Source organism: Bos indicus, chromosome 1 (assembly GCF_029378745.1).
Source record: "Bos indicus isolate NIAB-ARS_2022 breed Sahiwal x Tharparkar chromosome 1, NIAB-ARS_B.indTharparkar_mat_pri_1.0, whole genome shotgun sequence".
In the NCBI taxonomy this organism is placed as follows: Eukaryota; Metazoa; Chordata; class Mammalia; order Artiodactyla; family Bovidae; genus Bos; species Bos indicus.
In genome coordinates, this window is record NC_091760.1 from 57,544,668 (window position 1) to 57,566,596 (window position 21,929).

Consider the following 21,929-nt stretch of genomic DNA (forward strand, 5'->3'; position numbering starts at 1 on the left):
TACATGTACATTATTCTACACGTATATACATATACATATCTTAGTTTTTTCTACTTACTAGTAGACATCTTTTTGTGATTGCTTAATAGTTTGATAACATAGTAACGTCAGTTAGGCTTTATTAAGAATTTGTTATTTTTACTCATTGTGCTAAGAGACATACAAATTATCTTATCATTTTTAATAATGTTTATGCATGTATAGAATAATATTTTTGTAAGTGTTATTTCTTCATATTTTGGTGGTGAATGAACATGTTAAAAATTCAGTGTCTAAAAATTTGTAATGAAAAGTACTTGTGACTAATTCTCATCCCTCAATCATTGTTATTGGTTTCTTTCCACTATTCCCAGACACAGTTAGTTATTATCTCATTTAATCCCCATCACAATGCTATGAGGAGTATACCATTATTATTACTACCATTTCAGAGTTGTGAAACTGTCATTTATGAAGAATTAGTTACTTCATTGCTCAGTTAAGTGATGGAGCTAAGTTTCGAGCCCAGTTTTCCCTGGTGAAGAGCTGACGAATTTTGTCATTAAATACCCTTCAGGTATACCTTGTTTGCTCTCAAGGAGGGTCCTGGGACAGCCATCCAGAATTCTTCCATAGTCACTGGACAAAAATTTCTGTACCTAGATCAGCTCCCCTCCATCTGTAGTGCCCTGTGGCAACTAACTGATGAAGACCTGGCTGGCAAAGTCCAAGACATGAGAATCGTGCAGAGGGCCCAAGAAATGTGCAGAAGTAGTGGCGAATGAAGGTCCAGCCCTCAACAACCTATTATTTATGTGCTTTTGTTTTGTTATCTGGTTTCAGAATTTGTGAACCTGCAAGAACATTAAAATCATTTGTTTCCACAAATAATCTCATGTTGGTGACATTTAAGTCTCCTCAGGTATGGAGGCTATCAGGAATTCGGGCATATTTTGAAGTCATCCCAGAGCAAAGTAAGTCTTTCCCAGTTGAAATAAGTTATGAGAATACTTGTTTTGATAAGATACTCCAGTCATATCTCTCCTGAGGCTATGTTGTAATACTAGTTGCATTAAGTCAGGATCCTGAGTCAGGGTCTGGTCAGAAGAGGGAGATCTTACTAGTTATTCTAACAGAGAGGATTTAATATAAAGAACTCTTAGCTCAGTGCAAAGGTGTGAAAATGGGTATCTCACAAGGCAAAAAACAAAAAAATCCCATAAAAACATGAAAACAAAAAGACTGTAAGTTATCACAGATGTAACACATGGTAGGAAGCAACTACTATTGGTAGATTTGGAGGAACAAATAAAAGCAATTGGAATGATTACAGTTTAGGACTTGGAGGAGGGGGTCTGTGGAATGAAATTCAGGCCTCTGAGGAGGAGGTCCTGCCTAGCTGGTGTTCATGTCTATGATTTCGGAAGTTCATTAACTTGGGACCCAGGCCTTTGAGGGGAGGGTGCCAGACAGCTGAGCTGGTATCTTTGAGGGAGACAAAATAAAGTGGGAGTGGGAAAACTGCTAGCAGTATTCAATTCTGCTACAAGACGGAAGAGAACCTGAAGGGGTGAAGCGGCATTGCTGGGGTGACACTCCCAGAAATAAGAAACAGGCACAAGTCTTGTTCTTCCTCTCCAGATTTCTAGCCTCTCTTTAGCACCCCTTACTGGCAGAGCCTGTGTACGTGCCTGCTAAATTGCTTCAGTCGTGTCCGACTCTGCAACTCTATGGGCTGTAGCCCTCTAGTCTCTTATGTCCATGGGATTCTCCAGGCAAGAATACTGGAGTGGGTTGCCATGCCCTCTCTAGGGGATCTTCCCAACCCAAGGATCGAACCCTCATCTCTCACGTCTCCTGCATTGGCAAGTGGATTCTTACCGCTAGTGTCACCGGGGAAGCCCTCTGGCAGAGTCTATCAGGGGGTAAAAGAGAGAAGTTTGCAGAGTGCCAGACCAGCCTTGCAGAGCAGAGAGGGATGGGTTTGGAGCTGAGGGACAGTGGCTCAGCAGAGCACATTCTTTTAGCACCTTCTTTTGTAAATTCCCATTTATAGTAATGCACATGAGTGCCAGGCTTCCAGGTGGTGCTAGTGCTAAAGAACCAGCCTGCCAACGCAGGAGACAGAAGAGATGTGGGTTTGATCCCTGCACTGAGAACGCCCCCTGCAGAAGGACGTCACAGCCCGTCCCAGTGTTCTTGCCTGTAGAATCCCATGAACAGAGGAGCCTGGCAGGCTACAGTCCATAGGGTCGCAAAGAGTCGGACACAACCAAAGCGACTTAGCATGCATGCACATGAGTGCCATCCTAGAAGGTGCTTGTGATGTAAAACCCAGAGGTTTTCTAGTGAGCAAAAAGTGACCTTTGTCTTCATTCTTCTTTTTTTGACTTGGGTTGAAATAGTCAAACAGAACAGAATGAAAAGAGCCCTCACTGAAACTCTCATGATTTTATAACATTTGTTGCCTTGGAAACTGCTCAAATCTTACAGGTCATGTTCTGCTGACTTTTTTATGAACATCAACAGAAAGATCAGAATGGGAGATGAGGGTAAGGAGGGAAGAGAATTTGGTTTAAATAGATGGTGAGAGCTACAGATTCATCGATTTTTTAGGACAGTGGCTCATTTTGATAAATTTTTACAAAACCAAATGTAAAATTAATTTATTGAACAAAATTGAACTCGATATTTGAGATATTGTTGCTTTGAGTTATCTGTAACTCCAATGGTTAAAAAAAAGAATTATAACAGAAATATGGTACTGGAATTTGTCTTTTCACTCAAAATATACTTACTGAATGTCTGTTGTATGCCAGGAACTACTTAGGTGTTAGGAAAATAATAAGCAAAATAGATAAAAAAAATCAGTGCTCTCAGACAGCTTATATTCCAGCAGAGGGATGACTGTATCAGTAAGAATAGACATTTAGATTGTCTTAAAGAGTATAACATGTTATGTAAACTGGGTATACCCTTGACAACAAATACACACTAATTTGAACAAAATTAACTCAGAGCTTTAGAAATATATATTTATAGTGCTGTATGTCAAAATATATATACAGAGTTAATATTTTAATTATAGCTCAATAAAACTGGAAGAAAAAATATATTTAAACCATGTTTTTTAAAGAAAGGAATAGCATCCTATAGATCTGTAACCAAAATAAATTATTTGAAAAAAAGTGTAGACTTTGAACAGTATAATAGCTATATATCCTAGGGTACTATTTCTTTTTAAAAAGTAGCTTACATTTCAAAGATAAGTATTTATTGATCAAGAAAATGTGTATTTATTGTTAAAGAAATGTATGCTATCTATTTCTCATAATTTCACAACTGCAAATCACTGTGTGTTACTGGATATTTTTTTCAGAATGTGAAAACACAGTGTTGGTCAAAGAAATCACTGGTTTTGAAGGGAAAATTTCAAGTCCATATTACCCAAGCTACTGTCCTCCGAAATGCAAGTGTACCTGGAAATTTCAGGTAGCCTAGTTTTACCACTATCTTAGAAAAAATATTGTTATCTTATTCTTAGTAACAATTTATCTCTGAATTTAATTATACTGATTGTTTAAATGATTGAAAAGAATGTTAGTTTTATAATATTTAAGCTTTATTAAAATATTTTACCTACAACATGCAAGTTTGTTGTAATTTCAACTTGTTTCCCACAAATTAACTGCCATTTGCAACCTGGAGCTTACTTATCCAGTTTCTTATTTTGTTTGTATTAAAAAATAAAGGCTTCTCTGGAGGCTCAGATGGTAAAGAATCTGCCTGCAATGTGGGAGACCCTGGATTGGGAAGATTCCCTGCAAAAGGGAATGACTACCCACTCGAGTATTCCAGGGGCTTCGCTGATGGCTCAGATTAAAAAATGCAAAGACATTATTACAGGATCAAACAACTTATTTTATTATGATAGACCTCATTTATTATTAACTTTTAATTACTTTGTCAGCAAGATAATTTAAAAAATAAAAATTGGATTAAGCAGGAAATGGCAACCCACTCCAGTATTCTTGCCTGGGGAATCCAATGGACAGAGGAGCCTGGAAGGCTACAGTCCATGGAGTTGCAAAAAGTCAGGCATGATTTAGTGATTAAAACAAACAAAAAACATATATTTCATTGTATAAACAAATCAGTGCAAATTTATATGAAATACATACAACTTCTTCTAGTGCTAGACAGGGAGCTCCTGGTTTTTGTTTGTTTCTCTGTTTGTTTTTAAAATCTCAGTCTGTTACCTATTTTTCCTTCTTCAACTTAATATTCATGTAGAGGGAGATAGGGCAAGGTGCCACCTTTGCTCTTGCAGCATATGCATATGAAGTAATTTTTGTGAGACCATGCAATAGCTATGAGATGTAGATATTGGATGTAAGCAGCAAGAACTGTCTAGTTTGTATTCATTCAGCATGTTGTTATTAAATGCCTGCTATGTGTCAGGCAGTATTCTAGACACTAGGATCCATGAAGTCTGACACACACACACACACACACACAAGCTCTGCTCTCATGGAATTCACTATAAAGTAGAGGGAGTCAGTTCAGATCAGTCGCTCAGTCGTGTCCGACTCTTTGCAACCCCATGAATCTCAGCACGCCAGGCCTCACTGTCCATCACCAATTCCCGGAGTTCACCCAGACTCACGTCCATCAAGTCAGTGATGCCATCCAGCCATCTCATCCTCTGTCGTCCCCTTCTCCTCCTGTCCCCAATCCCTCCCTGCATCAGAGTCTTTTCCAGTGAGTCAACTCTTCACATGAGGTGGCCAAAGTACTGGAGTTTCAGCTTTAGCATCATTCCTTCCAAAGAAATCCCAGGGCTGATCTCCTTCAGAATGGACCGGTTGGATCTCCTTGCAGTCCAAGGGACTCTCAAGAGTCTTCTCCAACACCACAGTTCAAAAGCATCAATTCTTCGGTGCTCAGCCTTCTTCACATTCCAACTCTCACATCCATACATGACCACAGGAAAAACCATAGCCTTGACTAGACGGACCTTTGTTGGCAAAGTAATGTCTCTGCTTTTGAATATGCTATCTAGGTTGGTCATAACTTTCCTTCCAAGGAGTAAGCATCTTTTAATTTCATGGCTGCAGTCACCATCTGCAGTGATTTTGGAGCCCAAAACAATAAAGTCTGACACTGTTTCCCCATCTATTTCCCATGAAGTGATGGGACCGGATGCCATGATCTTCGTCTTCTGAATGTTGGACTTTAAGCCAACTTTTTCACTCTCCTCTTTCACTTTCATCAAGAAGCTTTTGAGTTCCTCTTCACTTTCTGCCATAAGAGTGGTGTCATCTGCATATCTGAGGTTACTGATATTTCTCCCGGCAATCTTGATTCCAGCTTGTGTTTCTTCCAGTCCAGTGTTTCTCATGATGTACTCTACATATAAGTTAAATAAGCAGGGAGACGATATACAGCCTTGACATACTCCTGGTGACAAACAAATAAACAAGTAAAATGTTTAAAGGTCCATATAGTCAAAGCTATGGCTTTTCCAGTAGTCATGTGAAAATGTGAGAGTTGGACATAAAGAAGGCTGGCGCTTAAGAATCGATGCTTTGGAATTGTGGTGCTGGAGAAGACTCTTGAGAGTCCCTTGGACTGCAAGGAGATCAAACCAGTCAATCCTAAAAGAAATTAATCCTAAATATTCATTTTAAGGACTGATGCTGAAGCTCCAATACTTTGGCCACCTGATGTGAAGAACTGACTCATTTGAAAAGACCCTGTTGCTGGGAAAGATTGAAGGGAAAAGGAAAAGAGGAGGGCAGAGTATAATATGGTTGGATGGCATCACCAACTCAGTGGACATGAGTCTGAGCAAACTCATGTTTGCTAGGAGATGGTGAAGGACAGGGAGGCCTGGTATGCTGCAGTCCATGGACTTGCAAAGAATCAGACACGACCAAGCGCCTGAACAACAGCAACAAAAATATTTATAGCGCATCCCATGATGGTAGAATGCTGTGGAAAATGAGGCTGGGGAGGGGCTTCGTAGTGGAGTTGGAGTGGGGGTGTGAAAGGTAGGAAGTCAGGATTTGTTGTCTCAAACAGGGTGATCAGGGAAAGCCTCACTGACAAGAGGACATTTGCACAGAACCCTGAGACACAAGGGAACTAACCTGGTGTGTGCCCAGGACAACAGTTTGCAGGCAAAGGGAAAAGTTGAGGCAAAGCCTCCCAGGCAGGAGCCTGCTTACTGCACATGTAGGATTTATGCAAGGTCATAACCTTTAAATACTGAAATAATTTCATTATACCCAAATCTGTACTTGGTGTCAATGTCCTGCTGGCATGCAGCCTTAAATTATTTTTTTGATCATTATCATAAACATTTAAAATATATTTAAGACATAAAGGTGCTGAACTCTGGCTTACTGCCAGATTCTCAGTGCCTCAGGGAAGCAGAAGCTCAGAGCCTCAGGTGGCTAGCTAGTATGAAGGTGGGGGAGGCGGGAAGAGGGAAAGAGAAGATGAGAAGAGTTGGGGACAGAGAAGGGAAAGACATCAAATCTGTCTCTTTTATCTCTTCAATGAACAGTTATCTTCTTTATAATACCTAGGAAAAGAAAGGGGTTTTCCAGGTGGTGCTAGTGGTAAAGAATCTGCCTGTCAATGTAGGAGACGCAGGAGACACAAGAGACTCAAGTTCCATCCTTGGTCGAGAAGATTCCCTGGAGTAGGAAATGGCAACCCACTCCAGTATTCTTGCCTGGGAAATACCATAGACAGAGGAGCTGGGAGGCTATAGTCCCTGGAACTGCAAAGGGTCAGACATGACTGTGTGACTAAACACACAGAACAAGAAAGACTCCATTCCTAAAACCTCCAGATGACTTTGAAATTCCTTTTGAGATAAAACAGCTATTGATCCCACGTATAACTTAAAAGTTCCTAAACATTGCTGTGATTAAGTTTTAGTTTAAGGTACAAATAAAAATATCAAATCACTTTCTGTTTCACTGAATCAAGGGTTAGAAATGCTGAATAAAAGGAAATCTTTATAAGGAAAAGAGCCTGGGGGTGGGAAATGGGAAATGAGAGACAGGAAATACTGGGGCCAGGCTTATGGGATGACACCATTTCCCAGAGATCAAGGTCAGTCCTTCTCAGTGTGAAGGTTAAATAAAGCTGTTCCTTCCTTAGAAAGCTTTGAGCAACCACCGATAGCTGCGTGAGAGCATGTTTCTGAATGGAAATCATGTAAAAAATAATTTGTCACCTGCAAAATAACTTTGCATTTATTAAAAATGATTAAGAATCAGATGACTTAAGCAACAAAAATACTGACTCGAGTCACGATAAACCTTTTTTAATGCAAGAGTTGATTATGTCATCCACAGTCCTTCTTAGAGCCTGGTCCAATTTCCAAATCTACCGAAGAACAGTCAATTCCCTTTGCCAACTCACTTTCAGCTGAGTTTTTAAGGTCTTATTTATCTGAGAAAGTTTAACTCTTGCTCCAACTTAGAGCCCATCTGATTCTTCTCCCAAGCTCTCCTGTTAACTCAATGAACATTTATAGAATGTCTGCTACATGTCAGGCATTGTACCTGGACAGGGTTGCCTAGTAGCAAGGTGACCAAAGTCCTTGGCAGAGCTTGCAGACTACAGAGAAGGGAGATATTAAATCAGAAAAACCAAAAAAGGACTTTGAGATTATAATATGTTGTCTACCTTTGTTTACTGTGCTCCGTGGCATCGACTCTTTGTGACCCCACGGATTGTAGCCCACTAGTCTCTCTGTTCATGGGATTTTCCAGGCAAAAATACTGGAGTGGGTTGCCATGTCCTTCTCCAGGGGATCTTCCCAACCCAGGGATATAACCAAGTCTCTTACGTCTCACTAGTGCCACCTGGAAAGCCCCACTTTTGTCTAGTACTTTAGTGCTTTCAGCACACATACATTTTGCTCTTCAAAATATAGCTCTGAGGTAGGGTAGATACTCTAGTTATGGTTTATAGATAAGAAAACAGAAATGGGGGCAAGTCATTTGCCAGAAGCTACTCCAATAGTGAGCAATCCATGTGGAATTAGAAGGAATCATGCCTCCTCCATAAATAAATTCAGCAGCCCCTTCTTTTCTGGGCTCCTAAAGATGTTCAGACCCTAAAGAAGGCAGAAAGCCAAAGAACAGACGCCCTCAAACTGTGCTGCTGGAGAAGACTCCTAAAAGTCCCTTGGACAGCAAGGAGATCAAACTATTCAATCTTAAGGGAGAGCAACCCGGAATATTCACTGAATGACTGATGTTAAAGCTGAAGCTCCAGTATATTTTGGTCATCTGATGCCAATAGACAACTCATTGGAAAAGTCCCTGATGCTGGGAAAGATCGAGGGCAGAAGGAGAAGAGGGTGTCAGGCGATGAGATGGCTAGATGGTATCACTGATGCAATGAACATGAACTTGGGCAAACTCTGGGAGTTGGTGAGGGACAGACAGCCCTAGCATGCTGCAGTCCATGGGGTCACAAAGAGTAGGACACAACTGGGCAACTGAACAAAACAACAACAGAGATGTTCAGCTCCCTTGTGTGTCATAACAATCACTTCACTGAACATTCACCTCCCTCTCTCTTCCTTTTGTTTCCCCCCCCAAATGATCGGTTTTGCTTTAGAGTCTCAGAAGCAAAGAAAGAAGCTGTCTTTTGAGTTGCTTTATCACAGATGTTATCAGCCCAACACCCTATACAATTAGGTATGTTCTGCCAGACATAAGCAGGGATCACCGTGGGCCATGGACGTTCACCTCCTCATATCAGATGGGATTCCCAGAAGGAAGTCTCTCTTCCATGCTTCTGTGACAAGCATCTTTGCTGCAGAATTCCCCAGTGTTCATCTGAAGTTCATCTGAGCTGTGTGTACACAACCACTGGCGAGCTAGGGGTGATTGAAGATAAGGCATGTCCTGCATTCTGTCATCATCGCTGACTAGAGAAATATTTAAATACAGCAGGTCCAGATCAGGAGAATTCCTCCCCTTATTTGGTTAAAGTTCACAAAGAAAAGGCAGGGGCTGGGCAGTGGGAATAGAGAATACAGAACATTGGAGAAGGCAATGGCACCCCACTCCAGTACTCTTGCCTGGAAAATCCCATGGACAGAGGAGCCTGGTAGGCTGCAGTCCATGGGGTTGCTAAGAGTCAGACACGGCTGAGCGACTTCCCTTTCACTTTTCACTGTCATGCATTGGAGAAGGAAATGGCAACCCACTCTAGTGTTCTTGCCTGGAGAATCCCAGGAACAGGGAAGCCTGATGGGCTGCCATCTATGGGGTCGCACAGAGTCGGACATGACTGAAGTGACTTAGCAGCAGCAGCAGCAGAAGGAGATAGAGTACTTAGCAGATTGTTCATGTTTCTTGTTCATTTGTCAAAATAACTTGCAATGCTTTGTGGAACTGCACTTTGCCCCTCTATTTATCATCACAGTAATATCAACAGCTCCTCCTGGTTAATCTGAGTATGAAAGTAGAAGTGTGCCATTCTGCATCAGTGGAATCAGTGTGCAAGGGGACATATTTCCTTTCACTGTAGACAGCCTTTGTGCTGGGGAGAGGGGTAGTGGTGCCTATCAGTTCATTTTGTTTCGGTGCCCTGGAACTAAGTGAAAATGCCTAAGTGAGTTTCTTGGTGGATTAACACTGGAATATGTTCTTATGCTGTACAATTTAATTGATTCCTTAAAGAGTTTACTATCTCTCAGTTTGCATCTTTTTTTTTTTTTTTTTAGTATAAAGAAATAGTCAGATGATGAGTGGAAAAAATGTGATATGTGTTCTCATGAATCTTATGGTGAATAAAAACCAATCCTGTTGAGTTCCTAACATGGATCTCTACTTGGGACTAAGAAAAAGGAGGCCTTCAGAGACATGCAGGACTGGTTTGGACATGCAGGAGTAGTTCATTTCTTAACCTTGGGAAGGTTCCTTGTCTTTGGTTAGCCTAGACTTCTTCTGTAGGATGGGTATCATACTACCTGCCTAATGGTGATGTTGTGACATTTAAATCAGAGTCATAAAGTATCCAACCCATTTCCTCTTAAAGGTAGGCTAAGGGGGGAAATCTACTATATTTAAACACACATTAGAAAGAAGCACACCACACAGCAAAGAAACTGTAACATGAAATATGATGACATAACTGAAAAACCAAATGTCTGTCAGAGAAATAACAGCCAATGGACAAAATTCATATGTTAAAAGAACAAGACAGTAAGATTGAATCACAAAATATTACCTAAAACTTAACTATATACTGTTTTTAAAAGACAAAATGAATTTAAAAAGTGATTTAATAAAGCTGAAAATAAAAATAGGCAGTTATAACAGACCATATAAACAATAAGAAAGCAGGGATCTCAACCTTGATGCCAGACAATGCTGAAATCAGGGCATTCAATGAGAAAAGGAAGGCAATCTACGGTGATATAGAGGGCAATCCACACAAGGATCTAAGTACTACAAGTATTTATGCACCAAAGGACATAGTGTTATTGCTTGTAAAACTTATAGGAAGTACACAGAGAAGTGGAGAGTGCTTCAATAAGAGATTTCTTTTTTCTTGGCTCATGACAGAGACAGTGGGGGTAGGGGTCAATAAATAAGGCTAGGAGGAGTATTAAATCATACAAATAATAAGTTTGGTAATATGTGTATAAACAGAAATTACCCTCCTTTTCAAAATGACCTTGGCGACTTCATACATTTGATTACAACAAAATTCTTGGTAAATTAAAAAGTTAAAAGCTACACTGCAATAAATAATCTCTTATCTAACTTGGATAGAACTAAAACTTGAAACTAAGGAAATCAAAATTCTACTCCCTAAAATGTGAGAACTCTCTCTTAATCCCTAGATCAAAGAGAACATAAAGCAAGTATTGTGGCATATCAGATGTGATGGATGTGCATAGCATACAATGCCACAACAAGGCCAGTTGCACTGTGTGTGTGTGTGTGTTCACTTGTGCGTGTACCAAACAGGTAACTACTTCTCTTATTTGATCTTTTCTGATAATAGGGATGACTCATTTACTGCCTTCCGGAATACCAAGGTTTAATATAAAGAGGATATTGATTCATTCTTCCTTTTTCTAAAGAATCAGAGTAGTGTCTTAAATAAACTATGTCACTATTGAATCTAGGGAGGAAAGTGTGTACACTTGCTAACAAGTGGGTGTTTTCAAAGTTGAGCTCATGTACTAGGAGGAAGCAGAAATGTAGAGATGAACTAGTGCGTCTATCCCAGGTCACCTGGTTCATCACGCTGGTGTCTCACGGCTGCTCCCTAAGCGCTGAGTGCTTCACTTCCATCTCTCTCATGTTCTCCTAGCTCGGCGTGTTCAGGGGAACTGGTCTACTTCACCAAGTGCCACAGTGCACAAAGAATAAACTGCCTTTTAAACAGCAAGCCCAGGGAGTGAGCTCTGAGTAACAAAATCGTCGTCTGAAACATATTCTTCAATTGAATCATTTTTCTGACACTGACTTACCTTTGTTTTTCATAGTCTCCCCTGTCAACTCTTGGCATAGCACTGAAATTCCATAACTATTCAATAACCAAGAAGAGTATGAAAGGCTGTGACCATGGATGGTGGGAAATTAATGAGCACACGTAAGTGTTTACTGTATGTGAAGAATTTAATGAAAAGCCTTGCCCAGAAGTTCAAAGCCTTGGGTGCCTTTTCTCCAGAGTTTTCACTTTGCTATTTACAGACAGGGGAACTGAAAATACAGAAGTTAAGTAATTTTCTCTAGGTTGCTCAGTTCATAAAAGATTAAGCCAGGATTCATAAATCCCTGTTTCCATCGCTGCTCCGTGCTGTTGAGCTATGGATATACATACTCCATACTTCGCAAAAATAATTGTAGATAAACCATTGCAGTCCTGAAGGAAAATAGTAAAGAGAAGCCTTGGTGATTATAAAAGCTAGAAACCGTTAGCCAATTCTGTGCAGGAGAAAGAAACTGAGAGAAATCTAGCTGTCTGGGCTTCCTGAATTGACCTTGTAGGTCCTCACTCTTTCCCTTAATTCGTTCTTTGGTGTTCCTACTGTTTATTTGCTTCTAAAGTTAAAATAGGTCTCATATTAAAAAAAATTACAGGATGCCCTGTTTTTGCCAATTAGCTTCTCAGTTTACTATAAGGATCCTTGTGAAGTTAGCCTGAGGAATCTGTCTGCTGACTCTTTGCTCCTTGCTCTTCCATGAATGAAGCCTTCCCTTTCTAAATGATTTTCCTGAGCAAACTTCTTCGATTTTCTTTAGACTCTTAGATGGCTTTCCAGGAGACGCAGATTTGACACCTGGGTCAGGAAGATCCCCTGGAGAATTCCATGGGCAGAGGAGCCTGGTGGACTAAAGGCCGTGGAGTCATATAGAGTCAGACACTACTGAGCAACTAACACTTTTCTTTCATTTTCTGCTTGTTTTAAAGACTTTTTTGGATCCATTATTAATATGTGGCCTATGCTCCTTTGGAAAGTATTTTTGAATCAAGAGTCTATTATGTAGAAGGCAGAAGACCTAGGTTCAAGTTGCAGCCCTGTTATTTAGTAGCTATATTAACTAGGACAAATTATTTAATTGCTTTGATTGTCGGTCTGTAAAATGAGGTAATAAGGTGGAGTTTTTTCGGTAAGCATTCAGTGAAATGATGCTTATCATACATCAAAATATATTAGCTATGATTAATATGTTAAGATTTCTAAGGAAATGATATCAGATGCATAAATACTGTGGCATATGCCCCAAGGCTTTAAAGATACTGCATTTTGGTATTTAATTAGAGGTCCAGAACACAAATCTTCACAAATCTTTTGTAAGCTTATATGCTTAAAGCAGTCCTTTGAAAATGGGATACTTCCCCCACCTAAGTAACAACCCCTACCACTCACGATGTATTGCTGCCAAAATATGGACAGTTTCCTCCCACAAATACCAGGAAGCTCCCTGCCCTAAACACTTTTCCTGAAGGGCCAGTTCTTCCCCTCATCTTGTGGGTTGGCTGAAATCCTGTCAGATTCTTTTGATACTGGCAGTACCCAAAGGATTTTAAATGCCAGCCCTTTTCATTATCAGTTCTTTTCATCAGAAAGGCTCTAATTGAATTAATTTCTCAAACTTTGCTGCTAAGTAGCCTAAAGGCTTTGGATCTATAGTCGGGAAGGAAGAAAAAGTAACGCTGATACCAGGAAGCCTGGTGATCCTAAATTTAGAGAACACAGAGTAGGGTATGAGTGCTCAGGGCAACTAGAATGCACTACACAAACCTGAAAAAGAAACAGCCCTCCCTCACAGCTTTTATACAATCAAGTTCCTGAGAGGAAGGCAGTTGGTTTGTTAGAAAGTGTAAATGTTTAGTATCTGTTGAACTCTATCCTAATCCTGTCTCTTCTTATTTGCTATTTGAACTTTAACAAATTACTTCACTTCTTACATCTCAGTTTTCTTACCTGTCACCCGTCTGTCTGTGTAAACTAACATTTGCTGGGCTTCTCAGTCTCTTACTTTATTTTTCGTTCGTTTCATAAACTACCACTATCAGTTCAGTCACTCAGTCGTGTCCAACTCTTTGGGACCCCATGGACTGCAGCACGCCAGGCCTCCCTGTCCATCACCAACTCCCTGAGTTCACTCAAACTCATGTCCATTGAATCAGGGATGCCATCCAACCATCTCATCCTCTGTTGTCCCCTTCGCCTACCTTCAATCTTTCCAGCATCAGAGTCTTTTCAAAAGAGTCAGTTCTTTGCATCAGAACTACAGTATGCCTCTTCCATACTGTCCCCTGTAAAGTCTAGCCCAAGCAAGGTTTCAAAGGTCCCTTTCCCCTTGACTTCTCCTTAACATCATAGTGAGGCTCATCTTTGCAAGAAAACTCTAGTAAATGTTAAAATCACTGTGAGATACTGATACAATCATCATGATATTAGAAAGCAGGATTCTGATTCCAAGATGAACACCTAGAGTAGACTCTGGACCCAAGAGCTTGACTCAGCTTTTAGGTGCCTCTTGGATGCTGGCTCCCACTTAGCCAGTTGGGCCCTTGCAGCTCCTCATATCTCCAGAGCTGGTATATTCACCCATCAGCTCCTGAACTTCAGCCAAATGCAAAAGATTCTTCCTGAATTATACATGAATGCTTTGAACTGTGGGGCTTCCCTGATAGCTCAGTTGGTAAAGAATCCACCTGCAATGCAGGAGACCTGGGTTTAATCCCTGGGTTGGGAAGATCCCCTGGAGAAGGGAAGGGTTACCCACTCCAGTATTCTGGCCTGGAGAATTCCATGGACAGTATAGTTCTTGGGGTTGCAAAGAGTTGGACACAACTGAGCGACTTTCACTTCACTTACTTTGAACTGTGAAATGATAGGCTCTTCCCACTGAACAACAGCATCTGATCCATGGAACATGTGTGGTTCCCAAATGCTTTGGGGACCTGGAGTGATTGCCATTCACAGATTCCAAAGGAGAATGACCCCCCCTCAAGCCTAGTGTTTACTGGTTCCCTTTGGAAACTTACATATTTCATCTGGAAAAGTCTTGACCACACACGGCAGAGCCTAACATACCATGGGTACCCAGTGTATTAATGATTATACTTCATGTTCCACTGACCATCAGATCAGATCAGATCAGTCGCTCAGTCGTGTTCGACTCTTTGCGACCCCATGAATCACAGCACGCCAGGCCTCACTGTCCATCACCAACTCCCGGAGTTCACTCAGACTCACGTCCATCGAGTCAGCAATGCCATCCAGCCATCTCATCCTCTGTCATCCCCTTCTCCTCCTGCCCCCAATCCCTCCCAACATCAGAGTCTTTTCCAATGAGTCAACTCTTCGCATGAGGTGGCAAAGTACTGGAGTTTCAGCTTCAGCATCAGTCCTTCCAAAGAAATCCCAGGGCTGATCTCCTTCAGAATGGACTGGTTGGATCTCCTTGCAGTCCAAGGGACTCTCAAGAGTCTTCTCCAACACCACAGTTCAAAAGCATCAATTCTTCGGTGCTCAGCTTTCTTCACAGTCCAACTCTCACATCCATACATGACCACAGGAAAAACCATAGCCTTGACTAAACGGACCTTTGTTGGCAAAGTAATGTCTCTGGTTTTGAATATGCTATCTAGGTTGGTCATAACTTTCCTTCCAAAGAGTAAGCATCTTTTAATTTCATGGTGGCAGTCACCATCTTCAGTGATTTTGGAGCCCAGAAAAATAAAGTCTGACACTGTTTCCACTGTTTCCCCATCTATTTCCCATGAAGTGATGGGACCTGATGCCATGATGTTCGTTTTCTGAATGTTGAACTTTAAGTCAACTTTTTCACTCTCCATTTTCACCTTCATCAAGAGGCTTTTTAATTAGTGCTCATATAATAAAAGTTACTAATAGGAGGGACATTTTCTACTAGCTGATGAGAAGTAAGAAATTGAAGTAGGGAAATATTGCAGATAGATATCACTATTTTGAAATTTTGCCAAGGATAAGCCCTGAAGTTCACCAGAATTCAATTTAGACTGAAATATTATTGTCTTTTGTTTTAAGTGTTGCTGGAATTTTTTGCATGCTTTTAATTTTAGTTGATGGATTACACTCTGTTCTGTAGAAAGGTCTGTAGCTGAACAAAGTAGGTAATTCTTTTTTTGTTAGGCAGTTATATATATGCTGAAAGAAGAGAGAAGACTAAGAGATATAAACCCATATTTCTTCCAATTTTAAGTATTGGTGAGGAAAGTAGCAGGTAATAACGTTTAGAGCACTACTATTGTTTTATTTAGCAGGGGAGAAAATCGAGGGGACAGAAGTGACTCAGTCACAACCACTTAGCATACGATGGATGACTACCATCAGTGTTAGTATAAGCATCTCTGTTTACGAAGCTCAGATGACCAAAGTATCAGTGAGTTTGGTCAACAAGCAGTTAACACAGTCTCCTGCCGTGTGCCCCCAACCCTTGCTGGTAGGTACTGCGGCTCCTACATGGATCACCAGACGATTTTCCGAGTGCCCAGTCCTCTGGTTCACATTCAGCTGCAGTGCAGTTCAAGGCTTTCGGACAAGCCGCTTTTGGTGGAATATGGCAGTTACAACATCAGTCAACGTAAGATGGAGATCAGTGCCTTAAGAAACCGTGACAAAAGGTTAAACAGAGGCCAACATTTTGTGACTCTAAACTTTGAGAATTTAAGGGATGAAAACTGCTTCCTTACTTCTGCTATTGACTAGCATACTTTTATAATAATATTTAAATAAATGTATAGTAGAAACAAAATATATGATAAATAATACATACAATTATGTATTTATTCTGCTGAACTCTAAATTATAGGAAAAATAATATAATTGCTTGTTATAATTGAAAAATAGTGTCTTACATTATTCCTGAAATATCAATTTCTTGATTCATTGTTCTTCTTGCTATCCATAATATTTTGTAAATATGAGGTTTACACCATCATTTGGTGGATTGAAGGGCAATAGGTGCAATTTACTGTGGCCTCTGATACACAGGGAGAGCTGTGAGTCCAAGGACAGTCCAAATGTCCATCTTCAGAATGTTGAACTTCACACTGAGAACTACTGGAAACATGGCCAGAAAGCAGTCAGCAGAAAAGGCAATGTCTGAGGGAAGTCATTAGTGCTGGAGTGAGTAGACACTGACTCAGGAAATTCACGACCTGTTTTAAAAGCAGGGAAAGTAAGGGTTAACCACGTAGGAATCCATGAGGTTAAGACTTGAGAGAAAGCTCAGTTAGACCCTTCCATCTCTGCCAAAGCTAATATATCTCCTTCTGGATTCAGAATGTTACACTTCTGAATATCAGAATACTACAGTCACCAGTGAGGATAGAAGTAAATAGTAAGCTATCTTATTTTTAACTATTTTTTCAAACGATGAATATTTTCTAGGAACTCATCCGCTCCATTGTGTGCTATTGAGACAGTGGTTGACCTGACCATGCACTATGCCTATTCATCTGCACAAAGCATAGACTAGGTAGCTTATAAAGAACAGAAATTTACTTCTCACAGTTCTGGAGGCTGGACGTCCAAGATCATGTTCCAGCTTGGTTGAAGGAGAGCCATCTTCTGGCCTCAGACTTCTCATTATGTCCTAGAGTGATGGAAGGACTGAGGATGCTCTGTGGGCCTATTATTGAAATAAAGGCACTCATCTCATTCATGAGGGCTCTGTGTTCATCATTTGTCACCTCCTAAAGGCCCCATCTCCTCCTACCATCACCTTGGGCATTAGGATTTCAACATAAAAATTTGGGGGGGTGAAGAACACAGTCCTTTAGACCATGGCAGAGAGAAAACATTCATTATTACTACCATGTTTAGCTACAAGCCCAGGAGTAAATATTCTGGGCCAGGCAGGCAATGCATCTTTGATGAATAGGCTGGTTGAAGTGCCTTAGGAGTCCTGAGTTTTGAGAACAATTGTTAATCTCTCTAGGTCTAACCTTTAAGATCAGTGGTTACTAATACATTTTATGGCAGAGACCACTTGAAAATGTAATTAAATGCACAGACTCAGAATAATGCATCTGATCATAGAGGTTTCAGAGACTTCAGAAAGCCATTTAAATTCCCCAGAAACTATAAAGACTGCACTCTGAGCCTACTAGATTCGAAGTCCTGCTCCAGTTTTCTCTCTCTTCGAGTCTGGGATAAAGCCAAGACTCACATCCTTGCTGAGTCAAGGATGGAGGTGTAGGAGTTTGACTGTACGTGGTGACCTGGGTGCAGTGTTGACTCAGCTTCTCGTGGGTTCATTTGCTTTCTTTGCTCTCTTAAATTCTCCCTTTTGTTCTTTCAAATATCAGCTATAGCTTTGCTTTGATGGAGAAATTATGTTATTACTATTGCCACATTGCTACCCCCGTCACTTAGCAACTCACATTTCTTTGTTAATGTGGTCTGGTGCGCTTTAGGAACCCACACAAGATTTCCTATTTTTATCGTCTCTAGCCTGTCCTGTTGGATCTTTTAGATGCTCCTCCGGTGTGTGTGTCCCTCAGGCCCAGCGATGTGATGGAGTAAATGACTGCTTTGATGAAAGCGATGAACTCTTCTGTGGTGGGTATTCAAGCTTTTGCTATGACTTTTCTTAGGAATAAGTAGCTTGCCAGGACCATTGTTGGTGCTGATACCTATCCTGGTCTTTGTAGCTGTTATCTATTGCCACATAACAACCCTCCCCGCCCCCGCCCCGGCCCCCACACACACACCCAAACTCAGTGACTTATGACAATCATTTGCTCCAGATTATCCCTCTGTGGGTTGTATGAGGTATGATTGATCTAGGCTGGACTCAGCTGGGTGTCATTACCTAAGCCGTGGGTCCTCCTGAGCTTGGTTCTTCTCAGGCTGGAGTCTGGTCTACTTCTCACGGTTCTTTTCCTCATTGAACTAGTGGACTGGCTACCGCAGTGGTAGAAACAAAGGAGGGGTGACCCAAAATACAAGTTTCCTCTTAAGTCCTGGGCTTGGAGCTGGAACGGTGTTACTTGTATCATATTCCATCAGTCAAATAGTGAGGCCATCGTTAAGGGCAGGAGAGTTTATTCTCTACGCTTTGGGACCATGGCAAAAGTGGAGGTGCATAATACTATTATAGGGAGTGAAGAACTGTGGCTAATAATTCAATCTACCACAATTTTAAACATGATCTCATTTTAAAGCACATATCTTTCTTCTAGAAACAAGTTCAGAATCTGTGGAGAAGTAAACTATTTCAGAATGCTCGTTTACGGAGTGAATACAGGTGTTGAAAATAAAAAGAGATTTTTTTTCCCCCTGTATTGTTTGCATCAATATTACAATGGTGATAATTAAATGGTAGGGTATTGGATAGTATTATTTTGGGGCAAAGAATCTGATTTGGCTTTTCATTACTATTTGCACATCATTTCTGAATCTTTCTCCAATTTCAGGGAGCAATATGGGGAGAATAGTTCACCAGACCATATGACGCCACTGGCAACGCTTTCTCCTAAAGATCCAGAGTTTGGGACTTCCCTGGTGGTCCAGTGGCTAAGACTCCATGCTCCCAATGCAGGGGACCTTGGTTCGATCCCTGGTCAGGGAACTAGATCCCACATGTTGCAACCAAGAGTTCGAATGCTGCAACTAAAGATCATGTGTGCTGCAAATAGGACTTGGTGCAGCCCAAATAAATAAACAAATATTAGAAATAAATAAAGATCCAGAGATTAACTCCAGTACAATTGCTATGGTGAAGCTATTTAATCTTTTTCATATTTCAGAGGAACATAAATAACTGAAAACTTATAACCTGTGACTCTACACCTTTTTTTATTGGCAAAACAAAATAAAACTCTCTTAACTTAGGCTTCATGAAGAATTTAAATCTATAGGATCTTCTATTTCTTAAGAAAATATATACTATTATATAGGGATTGATGTTGCCTTTGTTTTTTATGTTATTATTTCCTATTAATGCATCACTTGACGCTCCAAGTGAAAGTGACTACTATTACTTTGTAATGAGAACCGTGTTTTAGTAATCATCATTTCTCATCATGCCATGTTGCGAGCTGTTCTCTAGGAGTTGACTAGGTTACTAGATACTCTCAGAATAGATAAATGAACTATTTCAGAGCAGCAATGTCCTCCTTTCTGCTCCCCTCAAGATGTACCTCTGAAAAAACAAGAGCAGATAACACAAATAATGACTTCTCAAAAAACCAGAAATGTCTAAGAAATTATACCTTCTAAGAGTACTCGCCAATATGTTGTATCTGTCACTGGTTTAAAGGAAATTCCTGAAAATATTTCAAAGAAGAAAAATTGTAATAGATTTATACTAGTATTTCCTAATTCAGGAAATGAATATCTCCAGGGTAAAATAATTTTAAAGAGAGTTTTCCTTACCAATAGACTACAAGTCTGTTGTTTTTTAAGATCTCACATTCGTTAATCTATTCAATAAACTTTTAGTGAGCACCTACTATTTGATCGGGCTTCCCTGGTGGCTCAGTGGTAAAGAACCTGCCTGCCAATGCAGGAGATTGATCCCTGTGTCAGGAAGATCCCCTGGAGAAAGAAATGGCAACCCACTCCAGTATTCTTGCCTGGGAAACCCCATGGACAGAGAAACCTGGTGGGCTACAGTCCTTGGGGTCACGAAAAAGTCAGACACGACTTAGCAACTAAACAATAACAACTACTCGATCAGGCACTTGAAGTACAGAGATGAGTAAGACAAAATCCCCAATCTCAGGACACTCCATCCTGTTTAGGAGGTTAAACAAGTTCAATTTAGCTAACAGCTTACAATTTTTATTTTCCTTAAAATCTTATGATACATTTAATTATAATGAAATAAACCACCAAAATGTAATATGTTTACATACAGCAAAAGTCAGATCTGACAAACTCACAGTACAAAGAATTACACCAAAGCTTAAACATCTACTTTTCCTCTTGGAGCCGTCAGTTTTGAGCAAACCCACATTTTGTTTTGTTTAAGTCATCTTAACCACTTAGGTGTTTCCAGGGGCACTGCTGGTCCTCAGGGGTCCTGCTGATGTCAGGCTCACCAGCTTCTGCCTGTTTTCCTTCCAGTGACTCTAAAGCCTGCCTGCAATGCCAGCTCCTTCGGGCAGCAGAGCCCTCTGATCTGTGACGGCTTCCAGGACTGTGAGGATGGCCAGGACGAGCAGAACTGCACTCACAGTGAGCAGGAGTGCTCTGCACTCTGCTGGTCTCCCTAGCACGCTCTTCTTTTTTTTTTTTTTTCCAACTTTCCTATTTTATTATTTATTTATTTATTTTAAATTAATTTATTTACTTTAATTGGAGGCTAATTACTTTACAATATTGTGGTGGTTTCTGCCATACACTCACATGAATCAGACATGGGTATATACACCTAGCACACTCTTCTAAGCCAAAATCAAAATATCTCTGTTGAGCTAGGCCGATCGACTTGCTCTAGTTTCCCCACTGAAAGTCTCAGGTCCCAGGAATCCTCCTGGGCCCAGATAAAATGGATGAATTGTTCACTAACTGGGGTGGAGTCTGTGCACGTGTGTGGAGAGAGAGAGAAGGAAAGAGCGAGAGAGAATACTGGAAGATTTTCCTTGCTGACGTAATTTTAATGTTGCTCTTGACTAAAGTATACTGTGGATCTGATATAGATGAATGTGCCAGATACTGTGATCAGGTATAGTCTATTTAGCCCCTACAAAAACACACACAGCCAGAGTTGTGAACAAATGTGCTGTATATTCACAAAATCTGTCCATCCACCCTCCCCCCACCACCCCCAACGGTGTAAAAGGACTGAGTATGATTTTTGCTTTAAAATTTTCTTGGAGAACAAGTCAAAGTAATGGCAAAGAGGGCATAGCTTAAGCCACTGATCCAGCCGACTGCTTGGCATCTCCCCTACCGTGGAAGAAAGGAGAGGCTGTTGGACTGATTCTCAGCTAGTGCTTGCCTGCCTTTCTGTGGCTCTGCTGAGACGCAGGGACAGGACACTGTGGGCTTGCTTCAGTTCCCTCTGCCATGTGCAGCAAATACTGACCCTGTGGCTCAGCCATCCTCGGTGGACAGAGCTCAGTGTCATTCACTCAAATCAGTCTCTTCTTTTGTTGGTTTTTAGGTATTCCATGCAATGACAGAACTTTTAAGTGTGGCAATGATGTTTGCATTAGGAAACAAAATGCAAAATGTGATGGCAACGTGGACTGTCCGGATGGAACCGATGAAGAAGGCTGTCGTGAGTAGAAACATGTTCCTTCGGATCTTTTGTATTTCTCCCTCAATCTGTTTTTCATTTTAATTTCCTTCTTGGTATAATTCCCCTGGCAGAAGTTGCCACAGACCAGGGAAGAAGAGTAGATACTGATGAACGGAATCTGAAATGGTTTCTCAGAATTAA

At 40.7% G+C, this 21,929-nt stretch overlaps 1 protein-coding gene across 2 annotated transcripts in view; it reads left to right on the top strand.

Moving 5' to 3' along the window:
- Window positions 1-21,929, top strand: part of TMPRSS7 (transmembrane serine protease 7) — a 50,117-nt gene that overhangs the window by 18,487 nt on the left and 9,701 nt on the right. The window contains exons 8-14 of one of the 2 annotated variants that reach the window (XM_070777883.1): window positions 823-953; window positions 3,359-3,471; window positions 11,519-11,625; window positions 15,979-16,115; window positions 17,990-18,097; window positions 20,609-20,719; window positions 21,651-21,767. In XM_070777883.1, the coding sequence (XP_070633984.1) occupies window positions 823-953; window positions 3,359-3,471; window positions 11,519-11,625; window positions 15,979-16,115; window positions 17,990-18,097; window positions 20,609-20,719; window positions 21,651-21,767 (824 nt within the window). Of the gene's footprint in view, window positions 1-800; window positions 954-3,358; window positions 3,472-11,518; window positions 11,626-15,978; window positions 16,116-17,989; window positions 18,098-20,608; window positions 20,720-21,650; window positions 21,768-21,929 lie in introns of both variants that reach the window. The other variant, XM_070777923.1, reaches the window with a different exon arrangement.